Consider the following 22,945-nt stretch of genomic DNA (forward strand, 5'->3'; position numbering starts at 1 on the left):
CGTGATCTGAACCTGAAAAAGGACCAATACAGTCTGATGCAACTTCTTTCCCACTACTTCTCAGAGCTGAAAGAGATTGACAGCATTGAAGATGGTGAAACCAAAACTGTTTTCATTTTTGATGGTCTGGATGAGTGTCGACTTCCTCTAGACTTCAAAAACAATGAGAAGTGCTGTGATGTCACGAAGCCAACCTCGGTGGACGTGCTGCTGACAAACCTCATCAAGGGGAATCTGCTTCCCTCTGCTCTCCTCTGGATAACCTCACGGCCTGCAGCAGCCAATCAGATCCCACCTGAGTGTGTTGACCAGGTGACAGAGGTACGAGGGTTCAATGATCCACAGAAGGAGGAGTACTTCAGGAAGAAAATCACAGATCAGAATCTGGCCAATGAAATCATCAAACACATAAAAACATCAAGGAGCTTCCACATCATGTGCCACATGCCAGTCTTCTGTTGGATATCAGCCACTGTCCTTGAGATGATGCTGAAGGAGGCAGAGAAGGATGAAGTCCCCAAAACTCTGACCCAGATGTTCACACACTTCACGCTCATCCAAATCATTGTGAAGAACAAGAAGTACAACAAAGCCACAGAGACAAACCCAAAGGAACTGTCTCAGTCAGACAAAGAGATGATCCTGAAACTGGCAAAGCTGGCTTTCCAACAGCTGCAGAAGGGCAACCTGATCTTCTATGAGGAGGACCTGAGAGAGTGTGGCCTTGATGTCACAGAGGCATCAGAGTACTCAGCATTGTGTACAGAGATCTTTAAAGAAGAATCTGGGCTGTACCAAGACAAGGTCTACAGCTTTGTGCATCTGAGCATTCAGGAGTTTCTAGCAGCAGTGCATGCTTTAGAATCATGTCTGGACAAGAAGGAAAATGTTTCCCCCCACAAAGCAGTCGCAGCCACTCCATACCTACTCCAAAATGTCATCACACAACAGTACAGAGACAAGAAGTCAGACCCGTTGTATGACTTAAACAGGAGAGCAGTGGACCAGGCCTTGAAGAGTGAGAATGGACACCTGGACCTGTTCCTCCGCTTCCTTCTGGGTCTCTCACTGGAGTCCAATCAGAATCTGTTACGAGGCCTTCTGACACAGACAGGAAGTACAACACAGAGCAATGAGGAAACAGTTGAGAGAACAGTCAGGTACCTTTCAGACAAGATCGAAAGGGAATCCTCACCAGAAAGGATCATCAACTTGTTCCACTGTCTGAATGAACTTGGTGCCAACTCTCTAGTTGAAGAAATGCAAACCTCCCTGCGATCAGGAACTCTTTCAGAAACAAGACTAAAACCTGACCAATGTTCAGCCCTGGCCTACCTGTTACTGATGTCAGAGGAGGTGCTGGAGGAGTTTGACCTGAAGACATACAACACATCAGTGGAAGGTTATCAGAAGTTGCTGCCAGTAGTGAAAACCTGCAAGAGACCACTGTAAGTTCTGCTATTGAGTTGATGTATACATTATCATTATTCTGAAGGATTTGTATATCTAATAGATGATCTCCTCTCTCCAGACTGGATCACTGTGACCTCACATATAAATCCTGTGAGACTCTGGCCTCAGCTCTGCAGACACCAAACTCCCCCCTGAGAGAACTGGTCCTCAGCTACAATCACCTGGGGGACAGAGGAGTGAAGCTGCTCTGTGTTGGACTAACCAGTCCACTCTGCAACATACAGACACTAGTGTGAGTTAAATATCTTCAGTATCCACTGTGAGTGTTTATATATTATGTATGTAGTTAGTATGTGTATGTTTTTAACATTATTTGAACGTCTTGGTAAATATGAAGAAACATACATAAAATGTGATAAATATATCAAACTAAGATTAATTGTCTTGAGTGAGTTAGTATTTTTTTGACATTGGTTAATCATGTGTCCTTCTGTTATTGTCTTAATGCATCTCATTATTCTTAAAGCTTTGCATATTTAACAGTGTATCAACATATCTCCTCTCTCCAGACTGTCTGGCTGTAAACTCACATATGAATCCTGTGAGACTCTGGCTTCAGCTCTGCAGACACCAAACTCCCCCCTGAGAGAACTGGACCTCAGCTACAATGACCTGGGAGACAGAGGAGTGGAGCTGCTCTGTGTTGGACTAACCAGTCCACTCTGCAACATACAGACACTAGTGTGAGTTAACTATCTTCAGTATCCACTGTGAGCGTTTATATATTATGAATGTACTATATACTGAACAAGAATATAAACGCAACATGCAACAATTTGAAAGGTTTTACTGAGTTACAGTTCATATGAGGAAATCAGTCAATTGAAATAAATTCATTAGGCCCTAATCTATGGATTTCACATAAATGGGAATTCAGATATGCATCTGTTGGTCACAGATACCTTAAAAAATATAAGTATGGGTGTGTATCAGAAAACCAGTCCGTATCTGGTGTGACCACCATTTGCCTCATGCAGCGCGACACGTCTCCTTCACATAGAGTTGATCAGGCTGTTGATTGTGGCCTGTGGAATGTTGTCCCACTCCTCTTCAATGGCTGTGCGACGTTGCTGGAAACTGCCGGGAACTGGAAGATGCTGTCGTACACGTCGATCCAGAGCATCCAAAACATGCATGTCTGGTGAGTATGCAGTCCATGGAAGAACTGGGACATTATCAGCTTCCAGGAATTGTATACAGATCCTTGCGACATGGGGCCGTGCATTATCATGCTGAAACATGAGGTGATGGTGGCAGATGAATTGCACGACAATGGGCCTCAGGATCTCATCACGGTATCTCTGTGCATTCAAATTGCCATCCATAAAATGTGATTTTGTTCATTGTCCGTAGCTTATGCCGGCCCATACCATAACCCCACCGCCACCATGGGGCACTCTGTTCACAACGTTGACATCAGCAAACCGCTTGCCCACACAATGCCATCACGACGCCATACACGCTTTCTGCCATCTTCCCGGTACAGTTGAAACCGGGATTCATCCGTGAAGAGCACACTTCTCCAGTGTGCCAGTGGCCATCGAAGGTGAGCATTTGCCCACTGAAGGCGGTTACGACGCCAAACTGCAGTCAGGTCAAGACCCTGGTGAGGATGACGATCACGCAGATGAGCTTCCCTGAGACGGTTTCTGACAGTTTGTGCAGAAATTATTCGGTTGTGAAAACCCACAGTTAAATCAGCTGTCCTGGTGGCTTGTCTCAGACCATCCTGCAGGTGAAGAAGCCGGATGTGGAGGTCCTGGGCTGGCGTGTTTACACATGGTCTGCGGTTGTGAGGCCGGTAGAACGATGTTGGAGGCGGTTTATGGAAGAGAAATTAACATAAAATTCTCTAGCAACAGCTCTGGTGGACATTCCTGCAGTCATCATGCCAATTGCACACTCCCTCAAAACTTGACACATCTGTTTCATTGTGTTGTGTGACAAAACTGCACATTTCAGAGTGGCCTTTTATTGTCCCCAGCACAAGGTGCACCTGTGTAATGATCATGCAGTTTAATCAGCTTCTTGATATACCACACCTGTCAGGTGAATGGATTATCTTAACAAAATTGATTATCTTAACAAAGGAGAAATGCTCACTAACAGGGATCTAAACAAATGTATGCACAACATTTGAGAGAAATAAGCTTTTGTGCATATGGAACATATCTGGGATCTTTTATTTCAGCTCATGAAACGTGGGACCAACACTTTACATGTTGGGTTTATATTTCTGTTCAGTATAGTTAGTATGTGTATGTTTGTAACATTATTTTAACATTTTTGGGACATATCCAGAAACATACATAACATATATAAAACTAAGGTGAATATCTTGAGTGAGTTAGTATGTTTTTAACATTGGTTAATCATGTGTCCTTCTGTTATTATCTTAATGCATCTCATTATTATTAAAGCTTTGCATATTTAACAGTGTATCAACATATCTCCTCTCTCCAGACTGTCTGGCTGTAAACTCACATATGAATCCTGTGAGACTCTGGCTTCAGCTCTGCAGACACCAAACTCCCCCCTGAGAGAACTGGACCTCAGCTACAATGACCTGGGAGACAGAGGAGTGGAGCTGCTCTGTGTTGGACTAACCAGTGCACTCTGCAACATACAGACACTAGTGTGAGTTAACTTTCTTCAGTATTAGTTATTATGTGGATGTTTTAAACATTTGTTAATCATGTGCTCTTCTGCCCTCTAGTCTAGGTCAGTGTGGTCTGACAGAGGGTTGCTGTTCAGATCTGGCCTCAGTCCTGAGTTCATCCAACTCACAACTGAAACAACTGGAGCTGAGAGACAATGACCTGCAGGACTCAGGAGTTACACTGCTGTCTGCTGGACTGGAGGATCCAGACTGTAAACTACACACACTGGGGTAAGTACAGCTGTTTCAGTCAGGTCGGTACTGAGCTGAGTTATACTGCCCTCTGCTGGACTGGAGGATCCAGACTGTAAACTACACACACTGGGGTAAGTACAGCTGTTTTAGTCAGGTCGGTACTGAGCTTAGTAAAACAAATACTCTGAACATCTGATGTTTCTTTAAAATGTTTGTGTCATGGACAAATGTATGGGTGTCCTACAAGATGATTGACACCAGTCCACCAACCTAGCCAGCTGTTGTGTCTCTCTGTAGGCTGTCTGGCTGTCTGGTCACAGAGGAGGGCTGTGCTGCTCTGTCTTCAGCTCTGAGGTCAAACCCCTCCCACCTGAAAGAGCTGGACCTGAGCTACAATCACCCAGGAGACTCTGCAGGGGGACTGCTTTCAGCTGCTCTGGTGGATCCCACAGATAAACTGATTAAGCTGAAGTAAGTCAGAATAGATGTCCTAATAGTGTGAGCAGTGGTTGTGTCCTATGTAGTGTAGTAGGTTCAGTAACATGAGGACATGATGGTAGAATACAGGGGAAGTTTACCCAGCAGGCTTAGCACTCCAACACAGCATACATCATCACCACATGAATACTCTTCTTCTGCATCTCTGATATCCTGTTGGAATTGTACTCTGTTCTGTATGCAGTAGGTAGGAAAGAATACCTGTATGTCTCTAGTAATGAATTGTACTCTGTTCTGTATGCAGTAGGTAGGATAGAATACCTGTATGTCTCTAGTATTGAATTGTACTCTGTTCTGTATGCAGTATGTAGGATAGAATACCTGTATGTCTCTAGTAATGAATTGTACTCTGTTCTGTATGCAGTAGGTAGGATAGAATACCTGTATGTCTGTAGTAATGAATTGTACTCCGTTCTGTATGCAGTAGGTAGGATAGAATACCTGTATTTCTCTAGTAATGAATTGTACTCTGTTCTGTATGCAGTATGTAGGATAGAATACCTGTATTTCTCTAGTAATGAACTTGGATAGTGCACCAGAACACAACAATATGGTTTAAATGTTGACTGCTTTATTAGGTCTCTGTCAGTCAATAACCTGTTTCTCCTACAGTGTGGATCATGGTGGAGAGTTCAGGCTGAAACCAGGGCTGAGGAAATGTAAGTCTATTCAATCCTAATTAACTGCATTTTCAGAACTAATAGTAACATTGGAACTAATCAATACTTGTTCTGTACCTACAAAAACAACATTTTATATGAAGATGTGGTTTGATTAAACTCTCCTTTTGTCTACAGATGCCTGTCATCTCACCCTGGACCCAAATACAGCAAACCCAGTCCTGATATTGTCTGAGGGGAACAGGAAGGTGACACGGGTGGAGGAGAAGCAGCATTATGAAGACCATCCAGACAGATTTGACCATATTCCCCAAGTTCTCTGCAGAGAAGGCTTATCTGGATCTCGTTATTACTGGGAGGTGGAGAGGGATGATGACATTTCTCACATTGGTTTAGCGTACAAAGGAATGAAGAGGAAGGGAAAGGGAAAGGAGGATGACAGTTGGATTGGAGCCAATAGGAAGTCCTGGTGTTTATTCTGCTCTGACAGTGGATATTACTTTTACCATGCTGGAGTCAGCAGATCCATCCCTGGTCCTGTTCCTAACAGAGTTGGAGTGTATCTGGACTGGCCAGCTGGTACTTTGTCCTTCTATAGTGTGTCCTCCTCTGGTACACTGACACACCTTTACACAGAACACACCACATTCACTGAACCCCTCTATCCTGGGTTTGGGTTTGGGGTTTATTCCTCCTCCTCAGTGACCCTGTGTCAGATAGATGACCAACACATTCAAAGGTGAGTCATAGCAATGTTTTATCATTTGATTTCCTCTGGAATCATTCCTACAATTAGATTAGTAGTGGTTTGTTTTAATGTGTTCTGTTGGACCTACAGACAGTTAGATTAGTAGTAGTGGTTTGTTTTAATGTGTTCTGTTGGACCTACAGACAGTTAGATTAGTAGTAGTGGTGTGTTTTAATGTGTTCTGTTGGACCTACAGACAGTTAGATTAGTAGTAGTGGTGTGTTTTAATGTGTTCTGTTGGACCTACAGACAGTTCGATTAGTAGTAGTGGTGTGTTTTAATGTGTTCTGTTGGATGTACAGATGTTTCCTCTCCTATGTCTCACTGTAGTGTCAGTTTCACTCTAACCACAAGAGGGCATCAGAACCTGTTAAAATGATACCTGGTGACTTCACGTCTCTAGGGGCTTTCATCAAGATAAGCAATGTCACCTGTAATGTCACTGTCAGTATTGACTTCATGGAAGTTGACATAGTGTTATGTCACATTTGGCAATGCACCCTACATAGGGAGCTGTTCTGTCACCCTTTATACACCCTTTGAATTGCTTATGAAGACTGTATGTATGCTATATAAAGCCTTTATATGTTGTTTTTAGTTTAATCACAGTCTATCCTTCTGCTTTCCCAACACCAGAGACCATGGTGGAGAGTGTTGTATCAAGCCTGGACCTGAGAACACCAGAGACCAGATATGTGAGTGTTAACTGATAATTGTTTTAAAATCAAAATACGATTAAAGCGTTCTTGAGTCCCAGGCAAGGAACATAATCATGATATATTTGGTCAAAACAAACTTAAAGGTAGAGTCAGCAATATGATGTAGATGCACAAAGTAAACATCATAGTGGGTAAACTTCTACAACAACTAAGGGCGTTGGAGCGCGATGCTAAACTCCTCTGTTTTGGTCCCGTGGCTACCACGCTGTAAGAGTGAAGAGAACCCGTGCACATGGGCAGATACTGTGTGAGAGAGAAGTCAGGCATCTTGCTCATCACAATATCTGCGGTGCTGCTCGTACAACATCATTTAGCTGACTCTACCTTTAAACTCTCATCCTGGGATCTACCAGAAATCAGGCCCCCAACATCTACAAAACATGGACCAGAACCATGTTGTTTCCTGCTTCCACAAACATTCATTAATATAACACTAATGTCAGATTATGGTATGATAATGAGTGTACATTCTGAGACTGTTGCTCACTTACATTCATTTTTATTACAAGTCTATTTAATATTTATTAATTCATTATTACATGAGATTGTCCATTTTAAATAACAACTACTTTTGACTTCAGGGATTCCTCAGAGCTGTAAGACTTGTGACCATGTTGAGGTAAGTCATAATGTCAATTCTCACTTTTACATACCTTCAGGAGTCAGGCACAGTCTGAAAGCCAGGTGTGTACTGACCAACCATTCATACTGGGATATAGACAGTCCTGTGTTCTGCTTTAGTAATATAAACACAGTCTGAAAGCCAGGTGTGTACTGACCAACCATTCATACTGGGATATAGACAGTCCTGTGTTCTGCTTTAGTAATATAAACACAGTCTGAAAGCCAGGTGTGTACTGACCAACCATTCATACTGGGATATAGACAGTCCTGTGTTCTGCTTGTAGGAATGCAGGATTTTAACTGTCATATTTTGTCATTAGACAGTTTAATTGGATCAATCACCAGCATTCCATGTAACATTGAATAAATACATTAGATAAATTACTTTGTTCATTTAATGGGCCAGTTTCCCGGACAAAGATTAAGCCTAGTCTTGGACCTTAAATAACTTTCTATTGAAACTTCCATTGATCATGCTTGAAGTCCAGCACTAGACTCAATCTGTGTCCAGGAAACTGGCCCCATATGTATAACTGACATGCTTGTCCATGTTCAGGACTCCACACAGTGGCTTAAGATTGAACCCTTGACTTCCACTGTCCATGGAGTGAAAATGTTCAGGTAAAATAACTACTTTTAACATTTCATTCCACTTGCTAGTGTATTTCCCCATTACCTTTGGGAATAGGCTTCTAATCCAACCTCTCCATTTGACGATTGACCCTCTCTACCATATCTTGTTGTTGCCCTCAGGCACAGGACACCCAAAGGGCGTTATGAGTGCACAGTGTCTGGGCTCCGCTGGGTGTGTGAGAGAGATGTCATTCTGAAGTATCACTTCAGGAACTGGGAACCCTACAGTCAACTTCTGAAAGACATGCAGTACGGACAAGGTGGTCCATTGCTAGACATCACTATGGAGTTAGGTGAACTGGAGGAAGTTCATCTGCCACACTTTGTCTGTTTAGGTAAAACCATATAGACATAGTATTCAGAAAGACATTTCCATGTAACTGAGTTTCACTTCCTGAATGAATAAATGAATATTCTGGGAGTTTGAGTTTACTGTGATCTGGTACCGCATATTCTTTGTGTTTTAGTTGTTTGAATAATACAATATTTGTCTTTCTGTCTCCTTTTTATTGTGTTGTTCAGGGACCAACCCTTCCCTGAGGAATGAGATGAAGATTTTTCATGTAGAGGAACATGGAGTGTCTGTTGAGGAAGTGCATGAGGTCACCAGATTCCATGCCAAAATTCTCCATCCTAAGTTCTCACTTATCTCTGTTATACTGAGCTATATCTTTTCGCGGAACATAGATGTCCACTGTGAGCTGATGCTCTATATGACAGTGAAAAAGCAAACACTAATTCCACGCCTATACCTGTTCCCCAGTAACCCCAGCCAAATACAGGTGAGGTACCATTCTTTTAGAGGTGACCTTAACTAAGCAGTGGTACGGTTTATGTTGACACTCATAACATGAAGATAATAGTGTGTTGCTAGTTTTCTGAATATTGTTTGAATAAGACTATACATTGACTGGCTGTGTATTTCATGCCTCGTTTCGCAGGCTGTGGAACAACAGGAAAAGTCTCAAGGGTCTTCAAGGGTTCTCATCACAAGACCAGAGCAGGCCTTCAAACTGAATAGTTTCTTCAGACTGAACATTCCCTGTTCTACCTACATCAATCCACAGGTACAGTTTTAGTAGACTAAGAACATGAATCTGACATTTTAAGTCACATTTCTATCCATTGCTCTCTGTCGCTCGATGGCTCTCAATTCAAATGGCTTTATTGGCATGGGAAACATATGTTTACATTGCAAGCAATCTCTCTCTCGTTCTCTCCAGAAGATTCATCTCATACATAGAGACTCCACACCAAGCTTTTTCAAGGCGGTTGTGAAAATGACAGGGGTTGACATTGAGATGGAGTTATTCGGTGATGATGAGAGGATAGCATGGAAAGAAGTGGTATCACAAGGTAGGAGCATATGTCAATCATAACTTTGTACTTTTGTAACAGATGCTATTTAGAGTGATATAAACTCATTTTGTTTATCTTTCAGATGAATACATCACTGCCACCCATTCAACAAGTAAGTAAACATGAGAGTTACAGTGCATTCAGAAAGTATTCAGACCCTTTTAATTTTTCCACATTTTGTTACGTTACAGCCTTATTATAAAATTGATAAAATCGTTTTTTCCCCTCATCAATCTGCACAAAATACCCCATAATGACAAAGCAAAAACAGGTTTTTAGACATTGTTGCAAATGTATATATAAAAAAATACCTGAAATATCACATTTACATAAGTATTCAGACCCTTTACTCAGTACTTTGTTGAAACACCTTTGGCAGCGATTACAGCCTCGATTCTTCTTGGGTATGACGCTACAAGCTTGGCACACCTGTATTTGGGGAGTTTCTCCCATTCTTCTCTGCAGAAGCTCTGTCAGGTTGGATGGGGAGCGTCGCTGCACAGCTATTTTCAGGTCTCTCCAGAGATGTTCGATCGGGTTCAAGTCCAGGCTCTGGCTGGGCCACTCAAGGAAATTCAGAGACTTGTCCCGAAGCCACTCCTGCGTTGTCTTGGCTGTGTGCTTAGGGTCGTTGTCCTGTTGGAAGGTGAACCTTGGCCCCAGTCTGAGGTCCTGAGCGCTCTAGACCAGGTTTTCATTAAGGATCTCTCTGTACTTTGCTGAGTTCATCTTTCCCTCGATCCTGACTAGTCTCCCAGCCCCTGCCGCTGAAAAACATCCCCACAGTATGATGCTGCCACCACCATGCTTCACCGTAGGGATGGTGCCAGGGTTCTTCCAGATGTGACGCTTGGCATTCAGGCCAAAGAGTTCAATCTTAGTTTCATCAGACCAGAGAATCTTGTTTCTCATGGTCTGAGAGTCCTTTAGGTGCCTTTTGGCAAACTCCAAGCGGGCTGTCATGTGCCTTTTACTGAGGAGTGGCTTCCGTCTGGCCACTCTACCATAAAGGCCTGATTGGTGGAGTTCTGCAGAGATGGTTGTCCTTCTGGAAGGCTCTCCCATCTACACAGAGGAACTCTGGAGCTCTGTCAGAGTGACCATTGGGTTCTTAGTCACCTCCCTGACCAAGGCCCTTCTCCCCCGCTTGCTCAGTTTGGCCGGGCGGCCAGCTCTAGGAAGAGTCTTGGTGGTTCCAAACTTCTTCCATTTAAGAAAGTTGAAGGCCACTGTGTTCTTGGGGACCTTCAATGATGCAGAAATGTTTTAGTACACTTCCCCAGATCTGTGCTTTGACACAATCCTGTCTCGGAGCTCTACGGACAATTCCTTCGACCTTATGGCTTGGTTTTTGCTCTGACATGCACTGTCAACTGTGGGACCTTATATAGACAGGTGTGTGCCTTTCCAAATCATGTCCAATCAATTGAATTTACCACAATTGGACTCCAATCAAGTTGTAGAAACATCTCAAGGATGATCAATGGAAACAGGATGCACCTGAGCTCAATTTCGAGTCTCATAGCAAAGGGTCTGAATACTTATGTAAATAAGGTATTTCTGTCTTTTATTTTTAATACATTTGTAAACATTTGCAAAAACCTGTTTTCGCTTTGTCATTATGGGGTATTGTGTGTAGATTGATGAGGAAAAACATGTAGTTAATCAATTTTATAATAAGGCTGTAACGTAACAAAATGTGGAAAAAGTGTAGGGGTCTGAAGACTCCGTAATTGGTAAATTGATAAAAGCATTATCAATCTACAGCTGAAGTCGGAAGTTTACATACACTTAGGTTGGAGTCATTAAAACTCGTTTGTCAACCACTCCACAAATGTCTTGTTAACAAACTATAGTTTTGGCAAGTCGGTTAGGACATCTACTTTGTGCATGACACAAGTAATTTTTCAAACAATTCTTTACAGACAGATTATTTCACTTATAGTTCACTGTATCACAATTCCAGTGGGTCAGAGGTTTACATACACACTATGAGCTGTATAAGGCCATAAATCAACAGGAAAACGCTCATCCAGATGTAGTGCTCCTAGTGGCCGGGGACTTTAATGCAGGGAAACTTAAATCCGTTCTACCTAATTTCTACCAGCATGTTAAATCTGCAACCAGAGGAAAAAAACCTATAGACCACCTTTACTCCACACACAGAGACGCATACAAAGCTCTCCCTCGCCCTCCATTTGGCAAATCTGACCATAACTCTATCCTCCTGATTCCCGCTTATAAGCAAAAACTAAAGCAGGAAGCACCAGTGACTCTGTTAATAAGGAAGTTGTCAGATGATGCAGATGCTAAGCTACAGGACTGTTTTGCTAGCACAGACTGGAACATGTTCCGGGATTCTTCAGATAGCATTGAGGAGTACACCACATCAGTCACTGGCTTCATCAATAAATGCATCAATGATGTCATCCCCACAGTAACTGTACGTACATACCCCAACCAGAAGCCATGGATTACAGGAAACATCGCACTGAGCTAAAGGGTAGAGCTGCCGCTTTCAAGGAGCGGGACTCTAACCCGGACGCTTATAAGAAATCCCGCTATGCCCTCCGACGAACCATCAAACAGGCAAAGAGTCAATACAGGACTAAGATTGAATCGTACTACACTGGCTCTGACGCTCATCGGATGTGGCAGGGCTTGAAAACTATTACAGAAGCGCACTCGCGAGCTGCCAAGTGACACGAGCATACCAGACGAGCTAAATGCTATGCTCGCTTCGAGGCAAGCAACACTGAAGCATGCATGAGAGCACCAGCTGTTCCGGATGACTATGTGATCACGCTCTCCGTAGCCGATGTGAGTAAGACTTTTAAGCAGGTCAACATTCACAAGGCCGCAGGGCCAGACGGATTACCAGGACATGTACTCCGAGCATGTGCTGACCAACTGGCAAGTGTCTTCACTGACATTTTCAACATGTCACTGACTGAGTCTGTAATACCAACATGTTTCAAGCAGACCACCATAGTCCCCGTGCCCTAGGACTCTAAGATAACCTGCCTAAATGACTACCAACCCGTAGCACTGACGTCTGTAGCCATTAAGTGCTTTGAAAGGCTGGTCATGGCTCACATCAACAGCATTATCCCAGAAACCCTAGACCCACTCCTATTTGCATACCGCCCCAACAGATCCACAGATGATGCAATCTCTATTGCACTCCACACTGCCCTTTCCCACCTGGACAAGAGGAACACCTACGTGAGAATGCTATTCATTGACTACAGCTCAGCATTCAACACCATAGTCCCCTCAAAGCTCATCACTAAGCTAAGGATCCTGGGACTAAACACCTCCCTCTGCAACTGGATCCTGGACTTCCTGACGGGCCGCCCCCAGGTGGTAAGGGTAGGTATCAACACATCTGCCACACTGATCCTCAACACGGGGGCCCCTCAGGGGTGCGTGCTCAGTCCCCTCCTGTACTCCCTGTTCACCCATGACTGCATGGCCAGGCACGACTCCAACACCATCATTAAGTTTGCTGACGACACAACAGTGGTAGGCCTGATCACCAACAACGATGAGACAGCCTATAGGGAGGAGGTCAGAGACCTGGCCGTGTGGTGCCAGGATAACAACCTCTCCCTCAACGTGACCAAGACAAAGGAGATGATTGTGGACTACAGGAAAAAAAAAAGAGGACTGAGCACGCCCCCATTCTCATCGACGGGGCTGTAGTGGAACAGGTTGAGAGCTTCAAGTTCCTTGGTGTCCACATCACCAACGAACTATCATGGTCCAAACACACCAAGACAGTCGTGAAGAGGGCACGACAAAGCCTATTCCCCCTCAGGAGACTGAAAAGATTTGGCATGGGTCCTCAGATCCTCAAAAGATTCTACAGCTGCACCATCGAGAGCATCCTGACTGGTTGCATCACCGCCTGGTATGGCAACTGCTTGGCCTCCGACCGCAAGGCACTACAGAGGGTAGTGCGTACGGCCTAGTACATCACTGGGGCCAAGCTTCCTGCCATCCAGGACCTCTATACCAGGCGGTGTCAGAGGAAGGCCCTCAAAATTGTCAAAGACTCCAGCCACCCTAGTCATAGACTGTTCTCTCTGCTACCGCACGGCAAGCGGTACCGGAGTGCCAAGTCTAGGTCCAAAAGACTTCTCAACAGCTTCTACCCCCAAGCCATAACACTCCTGAACAGCTAATCATGGCTACCCAGACTATTTGCACTGCCCCCCCCCACCCCATCCTTTTACGCTGCTGCTACTCTGTTAATTATTTATGCATAGTCACTTTAACTCTACCCACATGTACATATTACTTCAACTAGCTCAGCTAGCCGGTGCCCCCGCACATTGACTCTGCACCGGTACCCCCCTGTATATATAGCCTCCCTACTGTTATTTTATTTTACTTCTGCTCTTTTTTTCTCAACACTTTTTTGTTGTTGTTTTATTTTTACTTTTTTGTTAAAAATAAATGCACTGTTGGTTAAGGGCTGTAAGTAAGCATTTCACTGTAATGTCTGCACCTGTTGTATTCGGCGCATGTGGCCAATAAAATTTGATTTGATTATATTTGACACTAAGTTGACTGTGTCTTTAAACAGCTTGGAAAATTCCAGAAAAGTATGTCATGGCTTTAGAAGCTTCTGATAGGCTAATTGACATAATTTGAGTCAATTGGAGGTGTACCTGTGGATGTATTTCAAGGCCTACCTTCAAACTCAGTGCCTCTTTGCTTGACATCATGGGAAAATCAAAATAAATCAGCCAAGACCTCAGAAAAAAATGTGTAGACCTCCACAAGTCTGGTTCATCCTTGGGAGCAATTTCCAAATGACTGAAGGTACCACGTTCATCTGTACAAACAATAGTATGCAAGTATAAACACCATGGGACCACGCAGCCGTCATACCGCTCAGGAAGGAGACGCGTTCTGTTTCCTAGAGATTAACATACTTTGGTGCGAAAAGTGCGACTCAATCTGAGAACAACAGCAAAGGACCTTGTGAAGATGCTGGAGGAAACGGGTACAAAAGTATCTATGTCCACACTAAAATGAGACCTATATCGACATAACCTGAAAGGCTGCTCAGCAAGGAAGAAGCCACTGCTCCAAAACCGCCATAAAAAAGCCAGACTACGGTTTGCAACTGCACATGGGGACAAAGATCGTACTTTTTGGAGAAATGTCCTCTGGGCTGATGAAACAAAAATGGAACTGTTTGGCCATAATGACCATCATTATGTTTGGAGGAAAAAGAGGGGTGGCTTGCAAGCCGAAGAACATCATCCCAACCGTGAAGAACGGTGGCAGCATCATGCTGTGGCGGTGCTTTGCTGCAGGAGGGACTGGTGCACTTCACAAAATAGATGGCATCATGAGGAAGGAAAATTATGTGAATATATTGAAGCAACATCTCAAGACATCAGTCAGGAAGTTAAAGCTTGGTTGCAAATGGGTCTTCCAAACGGACAATGACCCCAAGCATACTTCCAAAGTTGTGGCACAATGGCTTAAGGACAACAAAGTCAAGGTATTGGAGTGGCCATCACAAAGCCCTGACCTCAATCCTATAGAAAATGTGTGGGCAGAACTGGAAAAAGCGTGTGCGAGCAAGGAGGCCTACAAACCTGACTCAGTTACACCAGCTCTGTCAGGAGGAATGGGCAAAAATTCACCCAACTTATTGTGGGAAGCTTGTGGAAGGCTACCCGAAACGTTTGACCCAAGTTAAACAATTTAAAGGCAATGCTACCAAATACCCACGGGGGGCCAGTATGAAAAATGTACAGTGGGGAAAAAAAGTATTTAGTCAGCCACCAATTGTGCAAGTTCTCCCACTTAAAAAGATGAGAGAGGCCTGTAATTTTCATCATAGGTACACGTCAACTATGACAGACAAAATGAGAGAGAAAAAATCCAGAAAATCACATTGTAGGATTTTTAATGAATTTATTTGCAAATTATGGTGGAAAATAAGTATTTGGTCAATAACAAAAGTTTCTCAGTACTTTGTTATATACCCTTTGTTGGCAATGACACAGGTCAAACGTTTTCTGTAAGTCTTCACAAGGTTTTCACACACTGTTGCTGGTATTTTGGCCCATTCCTCCATGCAGATCTCCTCTAGAGCAGTGATGTTTTGGGGCTGTCGCTGGGCAACACAGACTTTCAACTCCCTCCAAAGATTTTATATGGGGTTGAGATCTGGAGACTCCAGGACCTTGAAATGCTTCTTACGAAGCCACTCCTTCGTTGCCCGGGCGGTGTGTTTGGGATCATTGTCATGCTGAAAGACCCAGCCACGTTTCATCTTCAATGCCCTTGCTGATGGAAGGAGGTTTTCACTCAAAATCTCACGATACATGGCCCCATTCATTCTTTCCTTTACACGGATCAGTCGTCCCGGTCCCTTTGCAGAAAAACAGCCCCAAAGTAGGATGTTTTCACTCCCATGCTTTTTTACCAAAAAGTTATATTTTGGTTTCATCTGACCATATGACATTCTCCCAATCCTCTTCTGGATGCACTCTAGCAAACTTCAGACGGGCCTGGACATGTACTGGCTTAAGCAGGGGGACACGTCTAGCACTGCAGGATTTGAGTCCCTGGCGGCGTAGTGTGTTACTGATGGTAGGCTTTGTTACTTTGGTCCCAGCTCTCTGCAGGTCATTCACTAGGTCCCCCCGTGTGGTTCTGGGATTTTTGCTCACCGTTCTTGTGATCATTTTGACCCCACGGGGTGAGATCTTGCGTGGAGCCCCAGATCGAGGGAGATTATCAGTGGTCTTGTATGTCTTCCATTTCCTAATAATTGCTCCCACAGTTGATTTCTTCAAACCAAGCTGCTTACCTATTGCAGATTCAGTCTTCCCAGCCTGGTGCAGGTCTACAATTTTGTTTCTGGTGTCCTTTGACAGCTCTTTGGTCTTGGCCATAGTGGAGTTTGGAGTGTGACTGTTTGAGGTTGTGGACAGGTGTCTTTTATACTGATAACAAGTTCAAACAGGTGCCATTAATACAGGTAACGAGTGGAGGACAGAGGAGCCTCTTAAAGAAGAAGTTAAAGGTCTGTGAGAGCCAGAAATCTTGCTTGTTTGTAGGTGACCAAATACTTATTTTCCACCATAATTTGCAAATAAATTCATTAAAAATCCTACAATGTGATTTTCTGGATTTTCTTTTCTCAATTTGTCTGTCATAGTTGACGTGTACCTATGATGAAAATTACAGGCCTCTCTCATCTTTTTAAGTGGGAGAATTTGCACAATTGGTGGCTGACTAAATACTTTTTTTCCCCACTGTATGCACTCACTAATTGTAAGTCGCTCTGGATAAGAGCGTCTGCTAAATGACTAAAATGTGAATGTAAAAAATACTAATTGAGTGTATGTAAACTTCTGACCCACTGGGAATGTGATGAAAGAAATAAAGGCTGAAATAAATCATTCTCTCTACTATTATTCTGACATTTCACATTCTTAAAATAAAGTGGTGATCCTAACTGACCTAAGACAGGGAATTTTTACTAGGATTAAATGTCAGAAATTGTGAAAAACTGAGTTTAAATGTATTTGGCTTCAACTGTACATTAGCCTGGTTCTGAATGACATCTCCTCCAGGACGTGATGTAGATTAGCCTGGTTCTGAATGCCCCAATGACATCTCCTCCAGGACTTGATGTAGATTAGCCTGGTTCTGAATGCCCCAATGACATCTCCTCCAGGACTTGACGTAGATTAGCCTGGTTCTGAACGACATCTCCTCCAGGACTTGATGTAGATTAGCCTGGTTCTGAATGACATCTCCTCCAGGACGTGATGTAGATTAGCCTGGTTCTGAATGCCCCAATGACATCTCCTCCAGGACGTGATGTAGATTAGCCTGGTTCTGAATGCCCCAATGACATCTCCTCCAGGACGTGATGTAGATTAGCCTGGTTCTGAATGCCCCAATGACATCTCCTCCAGGACTTGATGTAGATTAGCCTGGTTCTGAATGCCCCAATGACATCTCCTCCAGGACGTGATGTAGATTAGCCTGGTTCTGAATGCCATCTCCTCCAGGACGTGATGTAGATTAGCCTGGTTCTGAATGCCCCAGCATCTTTTTCTACGTCTGTGAAAACCGACCCTAAATATGAATGAAACAGTAGTGGTGTGATGTGTTCATTGATTCAGGTTGTTATTGTTACAGAATGTGTTCTTAATGCAAAGATTAACAATACAATGAATACTTTTACTGTAGGTCACCCTGAAAGACGTCTGTTTCTAAATGTCTGAAATGTGAATGAACAAATGTAGTTATTTTGTAACCTGCCTCTCTCAGGTGCTGTGTTGGGGGCAGGGCGTCCGGCTGAGAGCAGTCTGACTGGTTCTACAGAGCAGCAGCTGGGTTCTGTACGGACAGAGTTTGTGAGACGAGTGTCAGGACCTGTCCTGGATGGTCTGCTGGACGGACTCCTGCAACACACAGTCATCAACCAGGAGGAAATGGAGTCAGTAAAGGTGATAGCTGAGAGGGCAGAGAAGGCACGTGACATCATCGACATGGTGTTGAGAAAAGGAACTGAGTCATGTTCCAGGATGATCTACCTTCTTGGGGAGCTGGACCCCTATCTTTGGACACAGCTTCAGATCTAAAGTTGTAGCCAACCCCTGGGTGTGGGGAGACCAGGCAGAATAGACAGGCAGGGTGGTTCAACATGGTCTTGTTGTCTGTTGCTTTAATTCAGGCTCCCAAAAATGTACAGAAAATGTCAATCAAACATGACCACTATAATAGCAATAAACTAACCAAAGGTCCAGCCACACAGCCTCTCTCCTTCTGCAGCCTCCTGGAGGTGTGGATCTTCTAGCAGGAGGGTCAGTTAGTCCTCCACTAGGTACCTAGCTGGACCCCTATCTAGCAGGAGGGTCAGTTAGTCCTCCACTAGGTACCTAGCTGGACCCCTATCTAGCAGGAGGGTCAGTTAGTCCTCCACTAGGTACCTAGCTGGACCCCTATCTAGCAGGAGGGTCAGTTAGTCCTCCACTAGGTACCTAGCTGGACCCCTATCTAGCAGGAGGGTCAGTTAGTCCTCCACTAGGTACCTAGGTATGGACCCCTATCTAGCAGGAGGGTCAGTTAGTCCTCCACTAGGTACCTAGCTGGACCCCTATCTAGCAGGAGGGTCAGTTAGTCCTCCACTAGGTACCTAGCTGGACCCCTATCTAGCAGGAGAGTCAGTTAGTCCTCCACTAGGTACCTAGCTGGACCCCTATCTAGCAGGAGGGTCAGTTAGTCCTCCACTAGGTACCTAGCTGGACCCCTATCTAGCAGGAGGGTCAGTTAGTCCTCCACTAGGTACCTAGCTGGACCCCTATCTAGCAGGAGGATCAATTAGTCCTCCACTAGGTACCTAGGTATGGACCCCTATCTAGCAGGAGGGTCAGTTAGTCCTCCACTAGGTACCTAGGTATGGACCTCTATCTAGCAGAACATGTTGATACAACTCTGTCTCTCTCTCACACCAACACACCTACCTACCTGATGTCTGTGTATTTTAAACTTTAGATTTTAAATTTCATTGTATACGCATTGTAAACATGTATTGTATACGCATTGTAAGCATGTATTGTGATGTTATTGGAATTTACTTACTGTATTTGCATACTCACTGTGAATGTGTCCGGGAAAATGGCTCTGAGAATTTGGCATTCAACTTAAAACCACAGAAATGTATTTTATGAATATATTGTACAGTGTTGGCCTGATAGAGGTTAATGAGAGGGGCTGGATATCAACACAACCACCTCAGTCTATCAGCAGTTTTCTCAGTGAGAGCACATTGACCATTGACAGACATAAGGAGCTGTTCAACCTCTCACCCCTTTACCAATGACTTGAGAGTGGCTGAAGGACATATAAGGAGCTGTTCAACCTCTCTCCCCTTTACCAATGACTTGAGAGTGGCTGAAGGACATATAAGGAGCTGTTCAACCTCTCTCCCCTTTACCAATGACTTGAGAGTGGCTGAAGGACATATAAGGAGCTGTTCAACCTCTCTCCCCTTTACCAATGACTTGAGAGTGGCTGAAGGACATATAAGGAGCTGTTCAACCTCTCTCCCCTTTACCAATGACTTGAGAGTGGCTGAAGGACATATAAGGAGCTGTTCAACCTCTCTCCCCTTTACCAATGACTTGAGAGTGGCTGAAGGACATATAAGGAGCTGTTCAACCTCTCTCCCCTTTACCAATGACTTGAGAGTGGCTGAAGGACATATAAGGAGCTGTTCAACCTCTCTCCCCTTTACCAATGACTTGAGAGTGGCTGAAGGACATATAAGGAGCTGTTCAACCTCTCTCCCCTTTACCAATGACTTGAGAGTGGCTGAAGGACATATAAGGAGCTGTTCAACCTCTCTCCCCTTTACCAATGACTTGAGAGTGGCTGAAGGACATATAAGGAGCTGTTCAACCTCTCTCCCCTTTACCAATGACTTGAGAGTGGCTGAAGGACATATAAGGAGCTGTTCAACCTCTCTCCCCTTTACCAATGACTTGAGAGTGGCTGAAGGACATATAAGGAGCTGTTCAACCTCTCTCCCCTTTACCAATGACTTGAGAGTGGCTGAAGGACATGTAAGGAGCTGTTCAACCTCTCTCCCCTTTACCAATGACTTGAGAGTGGCTGAAGGACATATAAGGAGCTTTTCAACCTCTCTCCCCTTTACCAATGACTTGAGAGTGGCTGAAGGACATATAAGGAGCTGTTCAACCTCTCTCCCCTTTACCAATGACTTGAGAGTGGCTGAAGGACATATAAGGAGCTGTTCAACCTCTCTCCCCTTTACCAATGACTTGAGAGTGGCTGAAGGACATATAAGGAGCTGTTCAACCTCTCTCCCCTTTACCAATGACTTGAGAGTGGCTGAAGGACATATAAGGAGCTGTTCAACCTCTCTCCCCTTTACCAATGACTTGAGAGTGGCTGAAGGACATATAAGGAGCTGTTCACCCTCACCCCTTTACCAATGACTTGAGAGTGGCTGAAGGACATATAAGGAGCTGTTCAACCTCTCACCCCTTTACCAATGACTTGAGAGTGGCTGAAGGACATATAAGGAGCTGTTCAACCTCTCTCCCCTTTACCAATGACTTGAGAGTGGCTGAAGGACATATAAGGAGCTGTTCAACCTATCTCCCCTTTACCAATGACTTGAGAGTGGCTGAAGGACATATAAGGAGCTGTTCAACCTCTCTCCCCTTTACCAATGACTTGAGAGTGGCTGAAGGACATATAAGGAGCTGTTCAACCTCTCTCCCCTTTACCAATGACTTGAGAGTGGCTGAAGGACCAATCAGCCCCCATCTATACACAATGTTTTACTAAATGTTTTATAACATTGTATTTTTCTATGTGTATCTACCTGCCCATGGACTACAGCTAAATCTGGCACATTTACAGAAATGTTGATTGATGTGCAGTATCCCTGTCAAATACATGTTGTACATGTCAATTAAAAGGAATGTATTGTGACTTAGAATGTTGTTTAACAATATGGAAAAAAGCAATAAAGTCAACCGCCTTTATAGCACAAATAATATTATAGCATTGACATTTGTTAACAGCATTAAAAGTAATGATTACTAGACAGTTGTCATGGTAACAGCAGTAATACAAATAACATTATTTATGATGCTACTATTAATAATAATAATATTATTATAATAATAATCAATTTTAGAAAACACTTTAAAATCCCATCAGTAATTAGATTAGATTAGTTTATTAGTCACATGGAGAGGGACGCAAAATCTGGTGCTCTGGGCTCCAACAGCGCAGGTCAAAATAAATAAAATAAAATCAAGAGAAGTGAATGAGACAAGATAAAGATGATAATAATATGTAGACATTTACAACTGGGTGGTGGGGGGGGGGGGGGGGGGGGCAGGGTAAGAGTCTGTTGGGTGGTGGGGGCAGGGTAAGAGTCTGTTGGGTGGTGGGGGCAGGGTAAGAGTCTGTTGGGTGGTGGTGGGGGCAGGGTAAGAGTCTGTTGGGTGGTGGTGGGGGCAGGGTAAGAGTCTGTTGGGTGGGGGGGGCAGGGTAAGAGTCTGTTGGGTGGTGGGGGCAGGGTAAGAGTCTGTTGGGTGGTGGGGCAGGGTAATAGTCTGTTGGGTGGTGGGGGGGGCAGGGTAAGAGTCCGTTGGGTGGTGGGGGGGGCAGGGTAAGAGTCCGTTGGGTGGTGGGGGGGCAGGGTAAGAGTCCGTTGGATGGTGGGGGGGCAGGGTAAGAGTCCGTTGGGTGGTGGGGGGGCAGGGTAAGAGGCCGTTGGGTGGTGGTGGGGGCAGGGTAAGAGGCCGTTGGGTGGTGGTGGGGGCAGGGTAAGAGGCCGTTGGGTGGTGGTGGGGGCAGGGTAAGAGGCCGTTGGGTGGTGGGGGCAGGGTAAGAGGCCGTTGGGGAATGCCCATAGGGGGAGCAGCAGGGGGGGAAGTAATATGTGAATGAAACAGTAATAAAGCAGAATAATATGTAGATATTTACTCCATTGGGGGGTGTGGTTAGGGTAAATGAGGAAGTGATCCATGGTGGCCATCAGTAACAACAAACCAGGTATGGTTTTATTTACTTGACATTTTTCTCCCCTCTTATCATAGTTTTGTTTTTGTCCTGTTGTGTTCTAAAATACAATTCTGGTACAAACCTCCCAAAATACTAATGTGTTGTTTATTAAACTTTTATTTTCTCGTTTATTTTATGCACTTTGAGATTATTCTTGTTTTCAAAATAATGATTATTATTACTATTCATTACATCATACATAGGCGCTAATCTGTACATAAACCATGCAAGGGATCATTTCCACGCAAAGTGTGAGATTTATCAATATAAATGTTAGTTTGAGAGTGTTCAGCCCCATGACCACGATCAGTGCCAAGTGGTGGAATAAGGGAACTGCTTGTCAAGCGTAGAATGGGGAAAGGGAGATACATAGTAGGTTGTTCAACTGAATGAATGAATTCAACTGAAATGTGTCTTCCGTATTTAACCCCTCTGAATCAGAGAGGTGCTGGGTCTGCCTTAATCGTCATCCACGTCATCGGCGCCCGGGGAACAGTGGGTTAACTGTTCAGGGGCAGAACGACAGATTTTTACCTTGTCAGTTTGGGGATTCGATCCAGCAACCTTTCGGTTACTGGCCCAACGCTCCTACCCGCCAGGCGACCTGCCGCCCCAAAATATACAGTATGTTGAAAATGTGAGAGTAATAATGACGTACGTGTGAAAGTGAAACTATTGTGTAAATCCTATAAAAGACTGAGATAATGGAAAACCAATGAGAGATGGCTGATCTGCTCTGTTGGAAGATCTGGCAAAGCAGCATTTCACAGAGAGCACGTTTTTAGAGACAGGTGGGACTTTTTAGCAGAAAGTACAGATTGGC

At 44.1% G+C, this 22,945-nt stretch overlaps 2 protein-coding genes across 2 annotated transcripts in view; both read left to right on the forward strand.

Moving 5' to 3' along the window:
- Nucleotides 1-6,188, forward strand: part of LOC311118469 (NACHT, LRR and PYD domains-containing protein 3-like) — a gene marked incomplete at its 3' end in the record, with an annotated part of 7,492 nt that extends 1,304 nt beyond the window's left edge. The window contains exons 3-9 of the mRNA XM_084193263.1: nt 1-1,448; nt 1,532-1,705; nt 3,937-4,110; nt 4,190-4,363; nt 4,625-4,798; nt 5,438-5,484; nt 5,623-6,188. The exon at nt 1-1,448 is cut by the window's left edge and continues 395 nt beyond it. Of these exons, the coding sequence (XP_084049389.1) occupies nt 1-1,448; nt 1,532-1,705; nt 3,937-4,110; nt 4,190-4,363; nt 4,625-4,798; nt 5,438-5,484; nt 5,623-6,188 (2,757 nt within the window). The remainder of the gene's footprint in view (nt 1,449-1,531; nt 1,706-3,936; nt 4,111-4,189; nt 4,364-4,624; nt 4,799-5,437; nt 5,485-5,622) is intronic.
- Nucleotides 6,189-8,230: 2,042 nt separating this feature from the next.
- On the forward strand, nt 8,231-21,104 carry LOC311118467 (NACHT, LRR and PYD domains-containing protein 1 homolog). Its single transcript, XM_084193261.1, has 6 exons — nt 8,231-8,504; nt 8,692-8,951; nt 9,111-9,236; nt 9,393-9,525; nt 9,611-9,640; nt 17,845-21,104. Exons 1-6 carry the CDS (start codon nt 8,414-8,416, stop codon nt 18,156-18,158), a joined length of 954 nt encoding a protein of 317 aa, XP_084049387.1. The 5' UTR covers nt 8,231-8,413; the 3' UTR covers nt 18,159-21,104.
- The last annotated feature ends 1,841 nt before the right edge of the window (nt 21,105-22,945 follow it).

This window comes from Coregonus lavaretus (assembly GCF_964263955.1).
Source record: "Coregonus lavaretus genome assembly, contig: HAP1_SCAFFOLD_1376, whole genome shotgun sequence".
Lineage (NCBI taxonomy): Eukaryota > Metazoa > Chordata > Actinopteri > Salmoniformes > Salmonidae > Coregonus > Coregonus lavaretus.